The sequence below is a fragment of the Squalius cephalus genome, assembly GCF_949319135.1.
Source record: "Squalius cephalus genome assembly, chromosome: 9".
Classification (NCBI taxonomy): domain Eukaryota; kingdom Metazoa; phylum Chordata; class Actinopteri; order Cypriniformes; family Leuciscidae; genus Squalius; species Squalius cephalus.
Genome location: NC_137130.1, coordinates 14,595,343 through 14,614,708, shown reverse-complemented (window position 1 = coordinate 14,614,708; position 19,366 = coordinate 14,595,343). Strand labels below are relative to the sequence as shown.

Sequence of the window (19,366 nt, the reverse complement as noted above, 5' to 3'; positions counted from 1 at the left end):
GCAGGAAAGCAAGAGCATTTAGGGTTAATTGATCATCTCAATCAGTCACATCAAATCCAAGCTGAATGACACATTTTCTGTCTTTTCCTTTCTTTTGGCCTGTTGCGCATTCAGCCACGTTCCTCTATGACTCACCCTTGAGTCTGCCAGCCGCCCAATCAGATCTCTCTGTGCCGTTCGGGGCCCCCACCTGACAAGCAGCCAAATTTATTTAAAAAACAGCTTGCTGTTGGGTGTATCCTGCCTGCTGAACGCCAGGGAAGCCAGACTCACAGCCTCCAGGGAATTATGGGAAGAATTCCTTCAGATGTCTGTGTTGGTGTGCATCAGTCTGTGCTTAATAATCATACATGCTGATTTTGATATTTTTGCTTTGGTTGGTTTAATTACATCTGCCCATATATATTTTGAAAAGAGGGATGATCAAAGAGATTAACAAATGTGGAAAATGAATCACACACCAAAGCTTGCTTGCTTTCTGTGCAGATGTGCGTAAGTGTGTTTGCATTTACCTGTGTAGTAGCTGTTGACGTGGTGCTGCTCCGGGATCCCCACATTTGCTGAAACTGCACTCTGATCTCAGCAAAAGTTTCTATAATCACAGCGATGAACACATTCTGGGAAAACAAGCAAACAAAATGAATGAATGTCCATAACTGATGAGATAAATTATATAGAAATGATATATTAAATGATGCAGAAAATTCTGCAATGCCATCACAGAAATAAATTACATTTTAAAATATATCAAAGTAGAAAAGTTATTTTAATATTATAATAATATGTATTATATTATTACTGTTTTTACTGTATTTCTGATCAATTAAATGCATAAGAGAGAGCATAACAGATCCCGAATAACCCTGACTTTTCTATGACTAGAAATGAAGGAGGACCCATGTGCCGGTTATCACTATGTTTTTGCAGATCACTGGTGTGAGAAGAAAAGGCTTTTTCCACCTTGACCAGCCAGGCGAGGAAGAAGATGAGCGTGATGAAGTAGAAATATGAGCGCCAGCGTGGGAAGCTGTCGATGGCTCGATACATGATGAAGACCCATCCCTCCTGAGACGCGGCCTCATATACTGTGAAAATACTGGTGCCTGCAAGAGGAGATGACAAGAAGGGTCATGACGGGGACAAGAGAGGACAGAGGAGGGGGAGAAGCTCATGTTTGAGATGTTCCTGTGCCCCCAGAGTGGTCTGACTGGGCACTGAGACAAAAATTCAGACATAAACACAGCCTTGGCATTAGTGAACCTTGTCAGGTGCTTCCTATTACCCAGCTATGTGTTTCTGTCTCCAAACAGCTGAATGAGATGGTTATCCGCACTTCTGAAGTACTCTTTGGTTCCATGTTGTGCCGGAGTTTAAAAGTATCAGTATATCAAAGGAACTAGGCTATGAAGAACTACACACTCAAGGACGGATTGCATTCATGGCTATTATGTCTTTTTGCTTATGATTATGTATTTTATGTCTTTTTGATCATACAAGTGTGATTTCATAAAAGATGAAAGGAAAGAGGACAAATCCTCAAGGAACTTATATGAATAGTCTTGTTATTTTCAGTATTAATTATGTTATTTAGCCACCCTCAGGCTGTTCCACACCCTGTTTTACACAAAGGGAGATGTATAGCAGAGTATTTCATTGCCTTTTCCATACAATAAAAAAAATAATGGGGATAAACGTCATTATGGCGCCATCATGGCACAAAGCATTTTTTCTGGGAATGCCAAAGCGGACAGCGCTTTCAAGGAATTACCTCCTTCACCGGAAGTACTGTAGAGCAGTGGTTCTCAACTCCAGTCCTCGGGACCCGTTGCTCTGCACATTTTGTATGTCTCTCTTATCTGACACACTCAGTTCAGTTCATGGAGTCTCTCTTAACGAGCTGATGATCTGATTCAGGTGTGTTAAATAAGGGAGACATACAAAATGTGCAGAGCAGCGGGTCCCGAGGACTGGAGTTGAGAACCACTGCTGTAGAGTAAATGTTTCTGATCAAAGATCTATTCTTTGCCAATCAAAATTCAAAATAAAATGTAATGGTTTTGGCCTTGACAACTTTAAAAAAAATTATACAAATAAAACAAGCACATAACAAAATGACTTAAACAAACTAATGGATTTAGTTTGTTACTAAAACCATTGGGACTGGGTCCCAATTCGCATGCTATTCATCCTAAATAGGCTAGTATTCATAATTAGTATTGGTGTGTCCCAAATCATAGTATGTTGAAATGAGTAATCCAAATATACCTGGATGGTCTACTATTTCCAGTTAGAATTCAAAGTGCAGATCCATGCACACTCTAACAGCTAATATTGCTCACAACCCATTGTGCGTTGGGACGAGGATGCGATTAGAACTACAAACACAGATTAAAAACAGCATTGTGAACTTTTATAAAGATACGTTTGGTCATTATTTTTGCAATGCATCATTATGCAAATTTCAAAGACATAAGGAGAGTATCCGCATGAAAAACCCACGAAAGACCCATTTCTCAATGATACGATAGGAAAGTAAAATAAATTGAATGTAGAAGATTTTAAATGTGACAAGATGATTGACAAGGCAGTTTAAAGTGTGACAGGATGCACGTAACTAAGCGGCAAAGCGGTCTGTAAAAGACACAATTATGACAAAGTAGTGTGTCCCAAAGCTTGCCTAATCTTCTGCTCAAAACTCAAAGTATGTACTTTTTCTTCACAAAAACAATACATACTTTAAGGGCATAGTATAAGTAGGTTAATTGGGACGCAGCATGAAATTAAAAAGAAAACAGAAAATATACACCAAAAAAAAAAAAAATTCAAAATATAAATAAATACTGCAATAGTATATAAGTAATATTAAAATACATGATAAACAAATGACTTATTTCATATACACAGTGTATGATGAGCTCTCTAGTTCCAAGCCCTCAATGATGTTATCTCTGCACTCACAGTGACCCATGATGCCGTGCTGCGATATGGCTGCCAAAGGCCAGCAGGAAGCATGCCACTCAGTTCTGCTTCCTGCCATTTCCCACCAGGTCCGAGGGCAGAATGGGCCAAGGACACTGGCAGGGCCCTGTAAAGGTTAGCTTCATCACCAACCATACACATATCCTTTACAGGGACCCATGTTGATGAAATACACTATTTCACTTGGCTTTTTCAAAAAACTGTGTTAAATCAATATGTAATTCGCATTAGATAAAGTACATGCTTTAGTATAAACAGTAACAGAGTCTTTCCCTGGATGAATTAGAGGGAAATGCACTTGGCAAACTAAAGACTTCCATTAAAAATCACTTAGGGATAAATCATTGTCTCCAGAGATGCCTAGCAAAGGAAATCCTTTTCGCATTTCTTACTGGATGGCCTAAGAAGGGGTATCAAGACTAAAGACCAAGGGGTATCAAGACTAAAAAAAGACAATATTATTCCAAAAGCCTTGACTGTGTTCCTACAACTCTGTTATTAAAGTTTAAAATTAAACAAAAAAAAAATAGAGATTTAATTTAAATACAACAAATACATTAAAATAATGAATACAATTATAAACTTGATCTAAAAATGTGATCTATGATAAAAAACGTTTTTTAAAAAAACATTGTGGTGGGGTCAGTGAAAACGTTGGCAGTCCAACTGGATCTGCAAAAAACATATTAACCCTGATATGGGACCTTTTTCCAATCATACTTTATGTTTCTACCTCCCTGAATCTTGGAAGCCAAAATAAGCCATTGTTGTTGAGGCTGCAATCCGCACTGTGAACACGGATGAATGGACGACAGATCACTGATGCAGGAGCGGTTCTGGTTGACTTACACATGACTTATCGGTGTACTGAACTCTATAAAGAAGACTGAGAAGGGCCCTTTCGCAGATCTCAATGTTCTGTAAGTCAACGGTTCAAAGACACAACTGTTTTTCTAGGGAAAAGCCTCCCTTCATGGCTATTTGGAGATTAGTGGCACTGCTCTGTGCACCTTTCTAGTGGATTTATCTCAAATGAAAGCGATAAAAATATGGCATGCTGCTCCGTACAGATCAAGGTGCTTAAATAAACTGGTCTATTTGTGAAGCTGCCTGCACAATGCTTTGAAATATAAGCTTTGCTGAAAATATTACATTTCCAAAATGCAGAGAGAGAGAGGGCATTTATCTGTTAATGTTTGCTTGCACATAATGCATAGATCAACTCAAAACGCTTCAGCTAAAAATGCTACAATTAATCACACTTTGTCAAAAAATACATAATTGTTCTTAATCACTGTACATAATTACAAAGGGCAGAGATGGAATAATTTTCCACAGACAATTAAAACTAGACCAATCAGGCTTATATTTCCTGGTAAAAAAAGGCAAGAGACAATGTTTTATTGAAGTAAAAGAAAAATAATATTCATAATATAATTAATATTTTAGCAACAGCAGGACAAATTGACCAAGAGCAAATTGGACACATACAAAAAATAAAAAGTGAAATATTTGGCAGATAGTTCTGATTGGATGAGCTGTGTTCAGAACTATTTTACATTAATGCACATTCTATATCATATTATTATATGCTTGGTAAGTATTATTAACTGATATAAATTATTACTACAGTAATATGTTAATATGTTAGTTAGGTTAGGGGTTTTATGTTTGAAAGAAGATGTGAGCTGAATTTTTGCATTGGCAAACACTACTCATATATTCTTCAGAGAACAGAGTGGATGAAAAACAAAATTACAAACATCATTTTATCATGTAAGTGCCGCAATGACTCACCAAGCTCATTGAAGCCACTATATCCGAGTTCCTGTCTGCTAAGTCCCAATTCTTCCAGATCCATACACTCAAACCCCGCTGGACACTGATAACCCTCCCCGTTTGGAGAGCAGTGTGTATCAGGAATCGCAAGGCTGTTCCATGTCACATTACTGGAAAAAGACCAGAGTGAGTTTTCAAAGAATTATTATCAAATGTTATATCTTATCAAATCAACCACTATATTGTAACAGGCCATCTGGTGTTTTCACAGACTAGCAGTGTTATCCTGGTGCTCTTTGGCAATAAAGTCAGCATTTGGGACTGACAACCATATTTACTAACAGGTGTGACTCTAATTGCCCTGTACACGAGATAGGAGTTTTAAAGGAGAATAAATGCATACATTATATACACATCTCTCTTCATATGTATTCATCATCAGGCTAAGCAAAAGCATTTCACCACAATGGTAACCCAGTGTAATTGAAATGGTTCTAAACACCAACATAATTGAACACTAAACACTATCACGTTTTTTCCTTTTCTCATCTTGCTCAAAAACATAAAATAATGACATTTTTACTCTTCACATTACAGTAAGTCCCATGAAAAGCATGCTAGGAGTCAAGTTTCAGTAATGTCAACAACAAAAATCATTTTCGAGTACTTACTACATTCAACCTACATAATTGAATCTATTATATTGCATATTTTAGAGAATTACATTAATCAAAAGCAAAGAAATCAAGTTTAGAAGGAAAACACAATTTTGTTGTGTAAATCACACAATCTGTGTTTTCCTGTTTTTCTTTACACACACACACACACACACACACACACACCTGCTACTTTCATTCTCTCAGATTTTCATGTTTAGATGTTGCTTAGCTTATAGACTGTATCCGCTCTATTGCATAACTAAACTGTATTTAGCACTCTAAATAAAACTTACGACCTTAATGTCCCTGAAAGATGATAAAAGATACCTATTCTAACACACATGCATATGCAGACAGCTTTAGATTGGACCACAGGTGTTACTTCAGGAGGCACTTGATGTCTCTAATGAAAATTAATGCTTTAAATTGCCTTGCCAGACATACTTTCAAATTGTTTATTAAAGACTCTGAAATGAGTAGGGATCATTGATTGCAGTATCACAAAGGCCAATCAGAGGCACAGCGGCGAATCAAAATAGCTTTAATTATTCAGTGATAAATAATCCGCCAAAGAGATCATCCCTTTGAAGAAACTGATAACAAACACTAGTCAAATGATACTGATAACATCATAAAATTATCCATTTAATCTAAGTATTGTACACTTAAATGGATATAAAATGCTAGAAAATACAGACGGAAACAGAGATTGCATCATATTCATCACCTGTCATAACTTGATGCCTGTAATTGAGAGAAATGTGTGGGACATTTTCTAAACAAGGTGATAGTTTATGATTGGCAAGGTCGCAAGGCCTGTGCTCATTCATATTTTAAGCACCCAAAATATAAAACGTTGTGACATCAAATCGAAAAATACCCCCAATAGACACAAGTCTGGCAAACTCCCTAGCACATTTATCCAATTAAATCCATGTGTAATTCAGATAGCGACTAGCCAAGGACAAGTATTGTAGTTCTGCACGATGATCAACACTGAGTTTTTCTGAAATACACTTCCATGACGCATAAAAATACTGCCTGTCTACATATATTACATGGCAGACAATATTTTTTAACCTATGACTAACACCTTTTGAATAATAATATGTTGAATGTCAGAGCAGTGAGTTATCTCACAATATAAGAGCTCTTTTCTCTCATGCACATATAGACGGATTGAGGCCAGGCAGCCGAAAAGAGGCGAGCATGTGCATGATGCCCAGGCAACAAAGGAAACATTAATTATTGTGATTAGTGCTCAGCACACTCTTCTGTTGCTGATGGTTTAGGTTCTTTGTTTTAGTGCCGGCTCTGACACGCCACACATCTGCAACGGAATTTTAAATAGGCCTGGGTTTTAAAAGAGAACCACCTCCACAGCTCCATACACACGCTGCATTAAGACTGCGCTCAACCCTGCTTTCGTCACGCCCTCAAGTTGGGATGCGTGCGAGTGTTCCAGCAAGATTTACTGTTTGTTTTTAGACCAGATTTTCTGTTGGCTTTTCAAGCGCCTCCATGTGATTAGATATGAATGAGAAATTCAGACAAACATATCATAAAATGTGGCTGTTCGTACTTGAGTGTTTATGAGGCTGTGACATCACATGATGAAAATGATCATCTGTTATTAATTCCATTTACAGCTGCTAATGGGATTTGTATTCCAAAGAACAGATGTGTGTGGGAGGTCTACAGCAACAGACGCATACTTCTTATCTTGCTCTGATGCCAGGAAAAACTTCAGCATTATGTTAAATCCCCTTGATTCATCCCAGGGATAATAAACCACAAAGAGTATGATAAAACTCACCACACAAAGAGAAGTTCTTGATTTCTTGGGCTATTAGGTTAAATTATTTTATTGGATTTAAAGAGAACAGTTGAGAGAATAATGATGATGAAACTTTCTTACTATCTCTGAGTACCATTGATGACACAGTGAAAATTGAAGGTGCCAAACATCTGAACCCCCAGGATTCCATACAGGAGCAGGAAAAACAGCAAAAATATGGTCACACTCCAGATCTGTTCCCCCGACCGCCTGAAAGGAAGTGAATTTTAAGTGGTGGATATGTTAACAAGATTACATTTCTCACATTTTTTGCACTTGTGGGGCTCTTACTTGAGAATGTTGGTTATCCGGGTGCGCGGCAGTTCAAACCGGAAGTAGATTCGGAAGGCTCGGATCATAATGAGGGCCCTCGGTATGCGTAACATTCCCCAGGGTGACATTTGGTCCACTATCTCTGCTATTTCAAACACCTTGAGACCATTCAGACGAACAAGCGGATGAGTGGAGTTACCTATGAAGCTCACTCCTTTTTAATTTGAAAGAAACAATTCAATTTGGAAATAACACTAAACACAATTTTAATACCTGAAGCACAAGAGAGACCCAGAGGAAGACCACCATGAAGCCATCAAACATGCACCAGCGGTCTTTAACATAGGAGTTCTCTCCCTGGAAACAGAGGCAGGTGATAAGACAAAGGCTGTAAATGAAAGTCCACAGGTGAGTGACAGCTGGTCTACCGGTCTAATGAAAGATTGTGGCAGCTGTTAACAACAGAGCCAGCCAAATTCTGCAATGTGAGCACTTCAGAGTATTAATCCTGCCAGACATTGCCTAACAAGTACCTAGAAAAAGTAAACATGGCACAAAAAATATATTGTTAATGAGAACAATCAAACTATGTCTCTAGTGGTAGAGTAAATATTCAGGTAGAAGCATAACATGCCCATAAAAAATAACTATATAAATAGTTAACTGTATATTTTCGTTCATGTTACTGGTTTCTTTTAAGCATTTATTTTTAAGCGTTGACTAGTTAATTTTAAATAGTCCTGTTGAGACTGAACATTTCTGGTTGAAGAAATAACAGTAAAGACAGATAAATGCATACATAAATGTTAATTAATAATGTGAATTAATATAAAAAATATTAAGCTTTCAAAATTGGTATTAATTAGAATTGTTTCTTAAGAAGTAAGTTATCTTATTAGAATGATTTTTGAAGGATCGTATGACTGATGACTGGAGTAATAGCTGCTGAAAATTCACAGGAATAAATTACATTTTAAAATATAAAAGAGTTTATTTTCACAGTATTAGGTTTACTGTATATTTGATCAAATAAATGCAGCAGAGGTGAGCATTAAAAACTTCTTTAGAAAACATTTTAAAAATCTTACTGACCCCAGTAGCATATACATATTTTTTGAAAGTACATAATATTCCAAATAGTCTTTCATTAAATATGAGGCCAGAAAGGGTTTGTTTCAAGTAGAGTGCAGCATGTCACACAGCATGTGACACCACAGGGTTTATCATGTCAACTACCTATTCACACATGGAGCTGGTGCACAGGAAATGACATCAGAGGTGTGACGTGCTCAGGTTTGTTTGTTTGAGTGCAGACTGCCTTCACGCTCCTGTGGCTTTTCTTTGATTGAGAGACAGATACTTCAGTGGATGACACACTTGTTCTCCCAAGACATCTGCCCAGAAATCCCCTGGGATTTCAGAGCCTCTGATTAGCTCCAGTGCTCAGATCTCACACTGTATTAGTAGGCCACAAACATGATTTATTTAATGGATGGCTTAAAATTTGTGTGAAGGTCTGACTGACTTTATTGATGGCAACTAGGAGAGACTGAATTTGAAATAGTTAATGCTTAATAATGAGTTACTTAATAAAACGAAAATGGCCTAATTCACAACAGATAATTAATTATTTACATTAAATCAATGACTAGACTACTGCATTAGTAACTATTCATAATGCTGTGTCCGAGTACAGAATATACCTAATGACCAAAAATATACCTGCTAACAGTAGCCGCGTTTCCATTACAGATTTGCGCAAATGTTTTGCGCTATTATCTAAATATCGATAAAAAACTATTGCGAAATGACGGCGTTTCCATTAACCGATGTTATGCGACTAAAACGTATTTTTTTCTCTCGCGATAAGTCATTCCAAAAATCACGCAACGGACGTTGGTTATAATATCACAGCCACCGCATTAGACATTATTATTATTATTAATGGAAGGAGACGTGGCGTGTTATCCAAGCATTAATGGCAGGGAAAGACCCCCGAAGGCCCGAACGACACATATACGGAGTTTCTGGGTGTTTCGCCCTCATTTCTGCTCCGATTGTGGCATTTCTTTGAGATTTAGAATCCAGTATTCCTATAGGCTAATTATTGTTTCTTTTATGAATTTAATAAAGAATTCTGTCTCGTATTCTGTCCAAACGATCCATGTAGGCTACTTTTGTGTCTATTTGTTTTTTCCTTTTTTAACCCCTAATTGAAAAACGAAAAATGAACGGTTGTTGTCTTTTTAAAACGTAAAGTTGAACACCAAAATTTTAATTTGAACTGGCTACACACAACTGCTGTGCTTTATGACTTTTTGCCCCTTTATTAAACATTTAAAATATTCACAAATTAATATGGAAAACATGTCGATTTTACTGGTTTTCTAAGGCCAAATTAGAAACTGGAATTGATGTCTTTCCCGCAGTGCTGAATGAGAAGAGCCATTAATATAATTAATAAACTATTGTTTTCTAAGTGTCGGCTAAAATCACATCTCCATCTCCGCTGTTAAGCAGATGCGCTTTTAGAGAGAAATGCTTTCATACGGATTAGCCTACATAATCAGAAGGTATTAGCTTTCGATTCGAATTTGTTCGTTTTAAAGTGGACATTTCAAGCTTTAGCCTACATAGGCTATATTTAGTTTCAGTTCTCGCGCTCCAGTTTACGGAGATCATGAAAGTGACTCTGATTGTTTCTTTTATTTTACAAAAGCACAGCGTTTTCTTGTTATTGTGAGTTTACACAAATAAAAGTGGTTGAGAATAATGTATTATTATTTTCTGTCTGACCAGAAATGATAGAGTAGCCTATTTTAAGTTGTTTCCACTAGCTGTTGATAGGAAAATGCAAGTGTTCGCGGCCGCGCCTCCGTGTCATGCAGTGCGCGCTCCACGCTCAGCTTTGTTCCTTTTTTGCATAAAAGCGTCTTCTAAATATAGCCTATTAAATGTTATAATAAAATAATATAAAATTATTATTATTTGCGTAGCTATACATGGACTTCAAACACACTGCGTCTTCTAAGTCAGGTGACTGTAAATGCGCAAAAACTGTTTCCATTGCAGTTTTGCGAAATATTCCTTTTTCGAATTGCCTGAAAAACCACCTCATGAGAGCGTAAAAACTTTTTTGCGATAAATGGGAGTTTTTGCGAAATTGACGTGTTTCCATTTAGCGTATTTTCAATTCGCAATTTCAATTTGCGCAATTTGAAGGGTAATGGAAACGCGGCTACTGATAAAGAAAAACACAAGTCTGATTTTCACAGATCATAATCACACCAAAGATTGAAATACAAAACAAATATACTGGCCTAATTAACTGAGTTGAGGTCACTGTATAATAATGATGTGAGTTCCTCTCCTTCAATAAAATTAAAATGCATGTGTTAACTTAGCATATAATTGCTGCAAGGTTAATCACCCTGTCCTCATACGATCTCAGGGCTAAAAAAACAAACAAATTAATTACTCTATCTTCTACATAAACCTTCCTGCTTTCCATGCCAGAGGAAAGATAAAGAAAATCATGAACGCATCTTGTGGCTGGTTCAGAAGGCAAATGACTCACTATTCAATATCTCTCTATGGGGTTGTTATTCCTGATTCACCAATTAAACTGACCACACGTTATTCAGCCACCTGCCTTTTTTATTCACTTCCAAAGGACATTTTCCTCATTCTATTTCCGCTATAAATCATGACAATGCTGATTGAGTGTGTTACCTTGATAATGCCCCTGATATGCATTTTGGCGATCATCTCTGCAGTGTAGAGGAACATCAGTAGTGTGTCCAGGGTGAAGGTGACATACTGCAGGGGCGGGTAGTGCTCAAAGGTCTTAGGTGTATTCATACAGACCGAAATGACACTGATTATAGCGCAAGCCCGCAGGAGAGAATGAACCCACTGAAGACAAAGAACACAATCTGTTTTAGAATGTGGCACATACTCAGGGTTTCAGTTTTGCATCCTGTCCTGACAGGGGCTGTGTCTGTCCACTATACACTAAGCAAAAGGAATTAGTTTAAAGAAATAGTTTACCTGAAAAGGAAAATTCACTATTCACCATCCAAAGTGACAAAAAACAAAAAAGGATTTGTGAACTATAATTTGTTAAGTTGATAGGTTCTCTTATGTCAAACAATTATTCACTGAAAATATTGGTCTCTGTTGTACAGTAGAGGATTTTCAATGAATAGCATGTTAAATTTCAAGCTGCTCCTCACAAAAAGCTATTGAATGGTTTTAGAAGACTTGGAATATAGCACACAAGATGGGCTAAATTTATCATCTTTATTTGTCCTTTTTGAAGTTTGAAAGTCCCTGGTCACTTTTATTACAGTGTAAAAAAAGAGCAGCATGAACATTATTCTGAATCTCCTTTTGTGTTCAGCCACTTACAGCTATCTTAGCTGTACAAAAAAGCATGTTATGCTGCTTGATATTGAAAACTGGTATTTGTCACGTATTTTTCATTTGTCATAAACACTTTGGTTTGTGGTGCAAACAGATTTACCATTTACTGTACATTCTTTTTCTTCTAGTTATCTATCTATAGCGGCTAATGAATCGGAAATCTTACACATTCACAGGAAATTGTGTATGACATTGCACCTAGTTGGGAAAAAGTTTGAGCTTATCAGGTATCTCTTTTTGGGGGTATGTGGGTCAAACATTATTGATCAGATATCAGTGATTTGTTCACATACTGGTTTGTTGATCCAAAGAATGTCAGCACTGTCTGTCAGAGTTTCATCTGGCCCAAAGTCAGTCATGGGCTGGGCCTCGACCCGCGAGCTCTGCTTCCTCTTCAGCATGCTTGGGCTCGCTGTGCTATAGAGAGAGTGGATCTGAAAGACAAAAGCACATCGACCACAAATGCTAACTTAAACGACACGTCAAGCAAAGCTCAAATTCTGTTTGTAGCCATGAGATTTATTCTTTATTGGATGCTAACTCGATTGTATATGCGTTCTAAGCAATTATATTACAAAATGAAATATTAGAAAATGAAAATCTATTTAGTTTAGCAAAATTTAGAAACAGTTTTTGCAATTTAGCAATAGGCTAAATGCTTATTACTATAATTATGTGGTATAAAAATCACAGAGAGGAAGTGTCATATCAAAAGTCCTAAGCAAAGTAACTACAGTGGCATGCAAACAGATTTGAGCAATGTATTCATAGAGACTGTACAGTAGGACATGAGGACACAGCTCAGTATGATACTAGACAGTATGTATCGTAGTGTTGCACAGTCACCGTTAAACACAATCAAGCACATGATGTACATAAAACACAGACTGTTGACTTTACAAAGAAATGCTGACTTACCTTCTGCAAAGATCACACTGGATCTTCAGCGTAACACAAACGACAGGCGACCGATAATGAGACTGCATAATATTGGCACTAGAGCTATTCTTACCGAGGCCAATAATAAAACATGGATATCACACACTCACTGAAACAAAGCGCACATACCAACGGGAAAAGTAAAGCTGAAATTGCTCCAGCACTGCACATAACATGCGATCAGGCATACCCTGTAAATAACACACAACAGTTAGTCAACATGGCATATGGTGTACCAAATGGGTACAATTATATCGACAAATAATGTCCACCACATCAGACAAGGAATATATGCAACACTGAGTGGCGGAGTCATGGACGGATGGGATTGTGGGACCAGGTTACTCACGGTCAGGCTCCTCATTGGTGCATTCATCCCCGGCATAGAGAGGAATTGAATTCAGTACGAAAGACAGCTGATCGGTGGAGTTGAGGCCTGTCCTGCAAAAACATCATTAGCCTTTTATTCTTATTTATAAAGGAGTCCAGTCAATGAATGCTCATGCTGCATCACATTACAGCTGAAAGCTTGACCTTTACATGTGATATCAACACAAAAGCAACAAATCAACTCCAAGCAACTGTCATGCCCAGTAAGGTCAGGCAGGTTTGGTGCGTAAAAAATTGTATAGGCTAACATGATGAAGTCAGATGTAGCACAAAATACATGGTCAAGGAAGGTCGTTCGAATTTCAATTTGGATCAATGGCAAGATGCACAAAAAGTGTGCGTCTGATAAAAATGTGAAGTCTACAAAGGAAAGCTGAATCTTAAAAGTTCTTACATTTATGTCAAGAACATTGTGTTCTGCTAAGAACAGCTTCCACGTAGTCACAAGCAATTTGTGAAGTAATTGCTACAGTTAGCATATGTTGATAGATAGAGGTTTGAAGACAAGTGAAAACTAAATTATAGGGTGTAAGTGCATTAATGTAGGAGTAAGTTGCAGAAGACTACAATTACTCTCACTTCTCCAGAAAGGACTATTTGCCTAAAGGCAGGATGCAATCACTAAACATTTTAATGGTGGCTGGTGCCATTTTTTTTTTTAGGCTGGCTTGTTACATAAATGTTTTGTGTTTTAGATTAGATTGTAAAAGGCAATGAGAAAGGATAATTATAATTCCCCCAAAGGCTTTTTTTGTTTTTAAAATTTTTCTACAGAAGATAGTCAGATATGCAACTATATACTGCTCTAGATTTATTATCCAATTCCAACTTCATACTATGATTGATCCAAGTTATGTACTGTATACAGTAGGAATGAAGCAACTCCAAATGAATTAATAATATTAACACATTTTTCACCATTAAAATTATGCAAAACAGCTACCACCATTAAAATTACAAATCATGGCCAGAATTGTTGGCACCCTTGATAAATATGATCAAAGATGGCTGAAAATCTAGCCTTTCATTTCCCTCTAGCATTTTGAGCGCTGTTGAAGGAATTTCTTAAACACCTATGATTGGCAATTGTGTTCACAAGCTCAACATATCTGATTGGCCATTGTGTTCACGCGTTCAAAATATATGTCTGTGATTGACTGACTACAATGATCAACGCTTCAAAAACATGTCTTCACCGAGCGCTTACACAGATACACACGGCAGCGTTTGAAAGCAAATTAATCACAGACATATATGTTAGTGTGTGAACACAATGGCCAATCAGAGACATATATGTTGAGAGCGTGAACGCAATGGCCAATCAGAGGTGTTTAAGAATCCGTTCAACAGCGCTCATAATGCTAGAGGGAAATCCTGGTATCGTCACATTTTTTAAATTTCAATACTGACTTGGTACCGAAGTCGGTACTTTTGACAACACTAAGCACCAGCCGTTTACTTTCGTTTTATTTATTTTAAAACTTCGGTTTACCATCCACCAGTTCCCCCTTCTTCCCTGTGCCTTGAACTTTGAGATATTTAAAAGCATTTTAAATAGCACATTAAAATAAAACACTTGGGAAAATAATACCTTAAAGGGTAACTAAACCCAGGGTCAGAGCCTGACTCCACCCACTGGCAATATTTGAAAAATGCTGGAAAAGTGGGCAGAGCCCAGCGGAGGGAGGGCGTGCATCTGAGACATCTCTCTGTAGGCAAGGGCGTGGTTAGCTGGTACCCTCTGACGTCAGAGGGTACCACAACTTCCAATAGGAAAATTCAACTGCAGTAGCCACCGTTCAACCTGAAGAGGGCAGCACTCAGACGTTTTTACACCATATATTGTAGAATTAAAACACTTTAAACCCAAATGTCAAGAAAAATACTTGAATCAATGAACAGCATTAATAAAGCCCCAGTCTTACAGATCATTAACTAAAAAAAGCTGTTTTAGGGTTTAGTTACCCTAAGAGGTAGGGCCATATCTTTTTATTTTACCTCAGATGTGTTTTCTTCATGTCAGTCACGGAGTGCACAGAAACAACCGCTCAAAAGACAAACGAGATGTGGGTATTTTGAATTAGAAATAAAACAGAAAAGTTTTAAGTAAGCTGTGCCATTTCTAACTGGCATAATTCCACTAGAGCCATGCATAACCATATTCAGGACATGCACGTAGGTGTGATAGCCAAAGCAAGCAAATGCCCATCGCGTAATCACTTCAACTCCGACAAAAATAACTGAGCTTCAGAATTTGAATCAGAATGAGCTTTATTTGCCAAGTCTGTGGCGTTTAGGGGAATTTATTATGGGATTTGACTGTTTGATTCATATATTAGGTGCTCAAATAGATCATACAAGTTTTTAGAGGGTTTCTTACTTTTAGACTAGTCGACTAGCCAGTTACAAAACTTCCGACTGTCAAATTAGTCGATGCGCACATCCCTATCAAATACCAAAAGATAAAAAAAAAGTCTAAACCTGACGGCCTCTGCTAGAAATCTTATAATGGGCCGCGTGGTCGGATATTCCATCAGTGATCCAAAACAAAAAACAAAATAACCACAAAAATGTGTCAATGAGCACAAAATGAAGCTTCTGCCATGATCATCCCAGCCCCCTGACCTGAACCCTGTAGAAAATGAGTGGAGTGAACTGAAGAGAAGACGCACCAACATGGACTGATCTCTTGTCAGGTGTTCTCCAAACTCATCGGGCATTATAGGAGAAGACTCTGAGCTGTTATCTTGGCAAAATAAGGTTGCAAAAAGTATTTTATAAAAGGGAGCCAATAATTGTGGCCAACGTGTATTGGAGAAAAAAAAAATTCATAAAGAGATTTTCACCTCACTTTAAATTATTTTACGTCAGTGAAAGGTTAGATATTTAGTTAGATATGAAAGGTATAGACATTTTTTAATGAAAGATCAAAAGGATAAACAATGCAGATTTTTTTTTTTTAATACATTTATTATTTATTTATTTACCAAGGTTGCCAATAATTCTGGCTATGTCTGTATGCAAAAACAGCAATATGCATCAAATGTATCCATTTTATTAATGTGTACAACAATAGTAATAATAACCAAAATAATAATATTACTGTAACTGTCTGTATTTGAAGCTAATGTGATTTTTTTTTTTTTTCATGGAGAGAAAGAAAAAATATATAATAAGCTCTTAAAACACTGATCATGAAATTACACACTCCCAACCAACTCTGTAACAGCAATTACATCAAACAATACTGTGACAGTTCAGAATACAATGAAATGTAGAGAGCGTGACATTTTTTTAAATGAATTCTTTCTAGCAAAGCATCTGTTTTTGTGTTGAGATATCTTATGGTTTAAAGTTACTTTTGTAACTGCAAAAAAATTCCCAGGGGGCAAATGTTGTTTATGACACTGCTGCAACATAATTCCTGGTGGGGACTCCCTAAAATTAAATCAATAAAGTATTTATCTTTCTCTATCTGTCTCTCTCCATGTTTAGCCTCTCAGCCCTGTGTTTTTACAAACAATCACCCGGACATTTTCAAAATCCACAGAATCCGAATCATTAATCTTAGGTTGATCCAAATAACGCTGTATGATTATTAAACACAGCATCTATTTGACCTACAGAGATAGGCCTATTTAATGCAAGACCTCCATTTTTACAGGCCAGTGCCAAAAGCCACTTGTCTTCAAAGATTTATCACATGCACAAAACATGCAAATCAGACTGACTCGAGATCATGTCAGTATATACCTTATTCATGGCAGCGCTATCATTGATTTTTAAATGGAGTGAAAGCGAGGCTGTGAATGGACATACATCTCTTCAGTGGGTTGTTTTGTTATTTAATGTGTTCTTGGATTGTTCTGCTGACGAAACACTGCAAAATATCTTTCCAAGAAATTTCAGTAGACAAAAAACTCCAGACAACATGAGCTGTGGAAAATTGGATGTGATCTAGGAGCTTTATGCAGCTTTTTAAAGCGGACGACATTGAAAATACTGTAAGTCTATCCCTCACAGCCTCGCTTTCATAACTGTCATGGCCCTGCTCTGAATGAGGTCTATACTTGTGGCACACCGGAACACAGTGACATCAGCTATTTATGCAGGGAGATTCCTCCTGCTGCCACACGGTTACCATAGCAACAGATGAGAGCAGGGCTGCTGCTGCTATAGCTCTAGCTAAATAAGCTCTTAAGCAAAAACACACGAATTACACAAAATATAAAGGCATGTCGATTAGGACATTGCTTGAATTATTGTCTAAATTTGTCATAAGCGTATCCAAAAAAGGTTTTTAATCTTTGGCAGTGCTGTTTTTTTAACAAAGGCCTTTTGGCTGCGCAGTCGGTCCACACACTTCCTGGTAACGTTAGACATGCATACAAGCCGAATAAAACAAAATACATCTCTTATGCGACACTCTAATCGAACTCACACGCCGAAACGACAGAAAAACGCTCTTTGACTTACTGGCTATTGAAGTTTGGCCGTTAACGCGATGTATAGTCCATGTCTCGTACTGAGCTCGAGCTTCACAGTCACAGCAGCCGCGCGACAGATGCGCATCAGACGCGCGTGACCCGCTACAGCACAGCTCGCAGGATGAGATCCTGCAGGCCTTGACATGTATAATATCAGTATTGATATAAAAAAAAGTTTGCCTTTTTTTATTAATGTTGAATGCAGATGAAATGCTGGTGAATTGAAAAAAAAAAAAGAAAGAATTTGAAATCGAATTTTTAGTCATTGTTAAACGTTATTGAATAGACAGTAGTTTTGAACACTAAATAACAGGATGAACAAATATTGATTAAAATTCAATACAACAACCTATCCTAAAATTATCATTGGAAATAATAAATAATAATAATGTAGATAACCCCGGGGATAAGTGTCACAAGGGCTTTCTACTAGGCTGAATGGAAAGTGTTTAAGTGAAAAGACCAATTACCCAAATACTTTTTTGCTATTAAAACAGCAGACAAAATCAATAAGGATAATACAAATAGGCCTAATATTAATTCTCATTTATCATCATTTGAAATGACTGGAGTCATGGGTTGAACTCAGTGGCACAAAAATGGGGTATGCAGTTCAAAGGGGCGCCGGACGGGAGGGGGTGCCATTGTGCCCCATTCTTTGAAAACCTCCGTTAATAAAAACTTTATTTAAAAAAAATAAAAAAATTATTTGTTTTGAAAAATCTTTATTTTAAATGATGAAAAGAAAGGTTTTTATTTTAAATTTTGCTTAACATTTTAAATGATTTTTTAAAATTATATCAATATCAACCGATCACCCTAATCTGTCTGTGACCATGACCAAAAATGGATAGATTTGGGAATGGGAAGCGTTCTGGGGCGGATGAAGAAAAAGGGGAAATGATATAGCTTAACCAATTATTATTTGAATCACTGTAAAGTCTTGACAAGACAAGTCTAATGCTTGACCAGGACACGTGTTTTTTGAAGGGGCAAGTGAAAGAGACTGCAAGTAGCTTACAACATAAGTGATTAAAAAAAATTTACTTGAAGGAAGCATCGAAACGGGAGAATGATTCTTTCTGATTTTATTAGCTACATTCAGTGTAAACAGCGATTGTTTTTTTTGTGAGAGACTTCCGTGGATAAATCACACAAAACTCACATAAGAAACACACACACATACATATATATATATATATATATATATATATATATATATATATATATATATATATATATATATATATATATATATAAAACAAGATAGGCTACAGCATACGACCAAGGGCTGCTTTGCTGAATATTATAATGATTCCAAATGTTGCATTAATTTTATAGTTCAATAAACAAGTAGGCCAAGTTAATATTACGTTTACTTACTTTTTAGACACATTATTGACTGTTTTTGTTTTACTTCACCGACGAAAATAGTTCTAAAGGAAAGCAACACATCACTGTTTTGTTACTGAAATGATTCAGCATTTTGAACGAATCGTTTGAATGAACGACTCAATGACTCGCTTATTAAGACGGTTCGTGTTTAAATGTCTCATTGCATATTTTTCTTACTTGTGAATTCAAACATTTAAAACATT

The 19,366-nt window shown here is 36.9% G+C and overlaps 1 protein-coding gene across 6 annotated transcripts in view; it reads right to left on the bottom strand.

Moving 5' to 3' along the window:
- nalcn (sodium leak channel, non-selective) overlaps window positions 1-17,846 on the bottom strand; it is a 116,776-nt gene extending 98,930 nt beyond the window's left edge. For 3 of the 6 annotated variants that reach the window (XM_079881245.1, XM_079881242.1, XM_079881241.1), the window contains exons 1-11: window positions 17,758-17,846; window positions 13,241-13,332; window positions 13,021-13,082; window positions 12,246-12,386; window positions 11,260-11,442; window positions 7,801-7,884; window positions 7,546-7,685; window positions 7,336-7,464; window positions 4,777-4,928; window positions 961-1,103; window positions 513-617 (exon numbers count right to left, since the gene is read on the bottom strand). In XM_079881245.1, coding sequence (XP_079737371.1) covers window positions 513-617; window positions 961-1,103; window positions 4,777-4,928; window positions 7,336-7,464; window positions 7,546-7,685; window positions 7,801-7,884; window positions 11,260-11,442; window positions 12,246-12,386; window positions 13,021-13,062 — 1,119 coding nt within the window. In that variant the 5' untranslated portion in view covers window positions 13,063-13,082; window positions 13,241-13,332; window positions 17,758-17,846. Of the gene's footprint in view, window positions 1-512; window positions 618-960; window positions 1,104-4,776; window positions 4,929-7,335; window positions 7,465-7,545; window positions 7,686-7,800; window positions 7,885-11,259; window positions 11,443-12,245; window positions 12,387-12,870; window positions 12,943-13,020; window positions 13,083-13,240; window positions 13,333-17,757 lie in introns of those variants that run through there. The other 3 variants (XM_079881244.1, XM_079881243.1, XM_079881246.1) reach the window with 2 other exon arrangements.
- Between the last annotated feature and the right edge of the window lie 1,520 nt (window positions 17,847-19,366).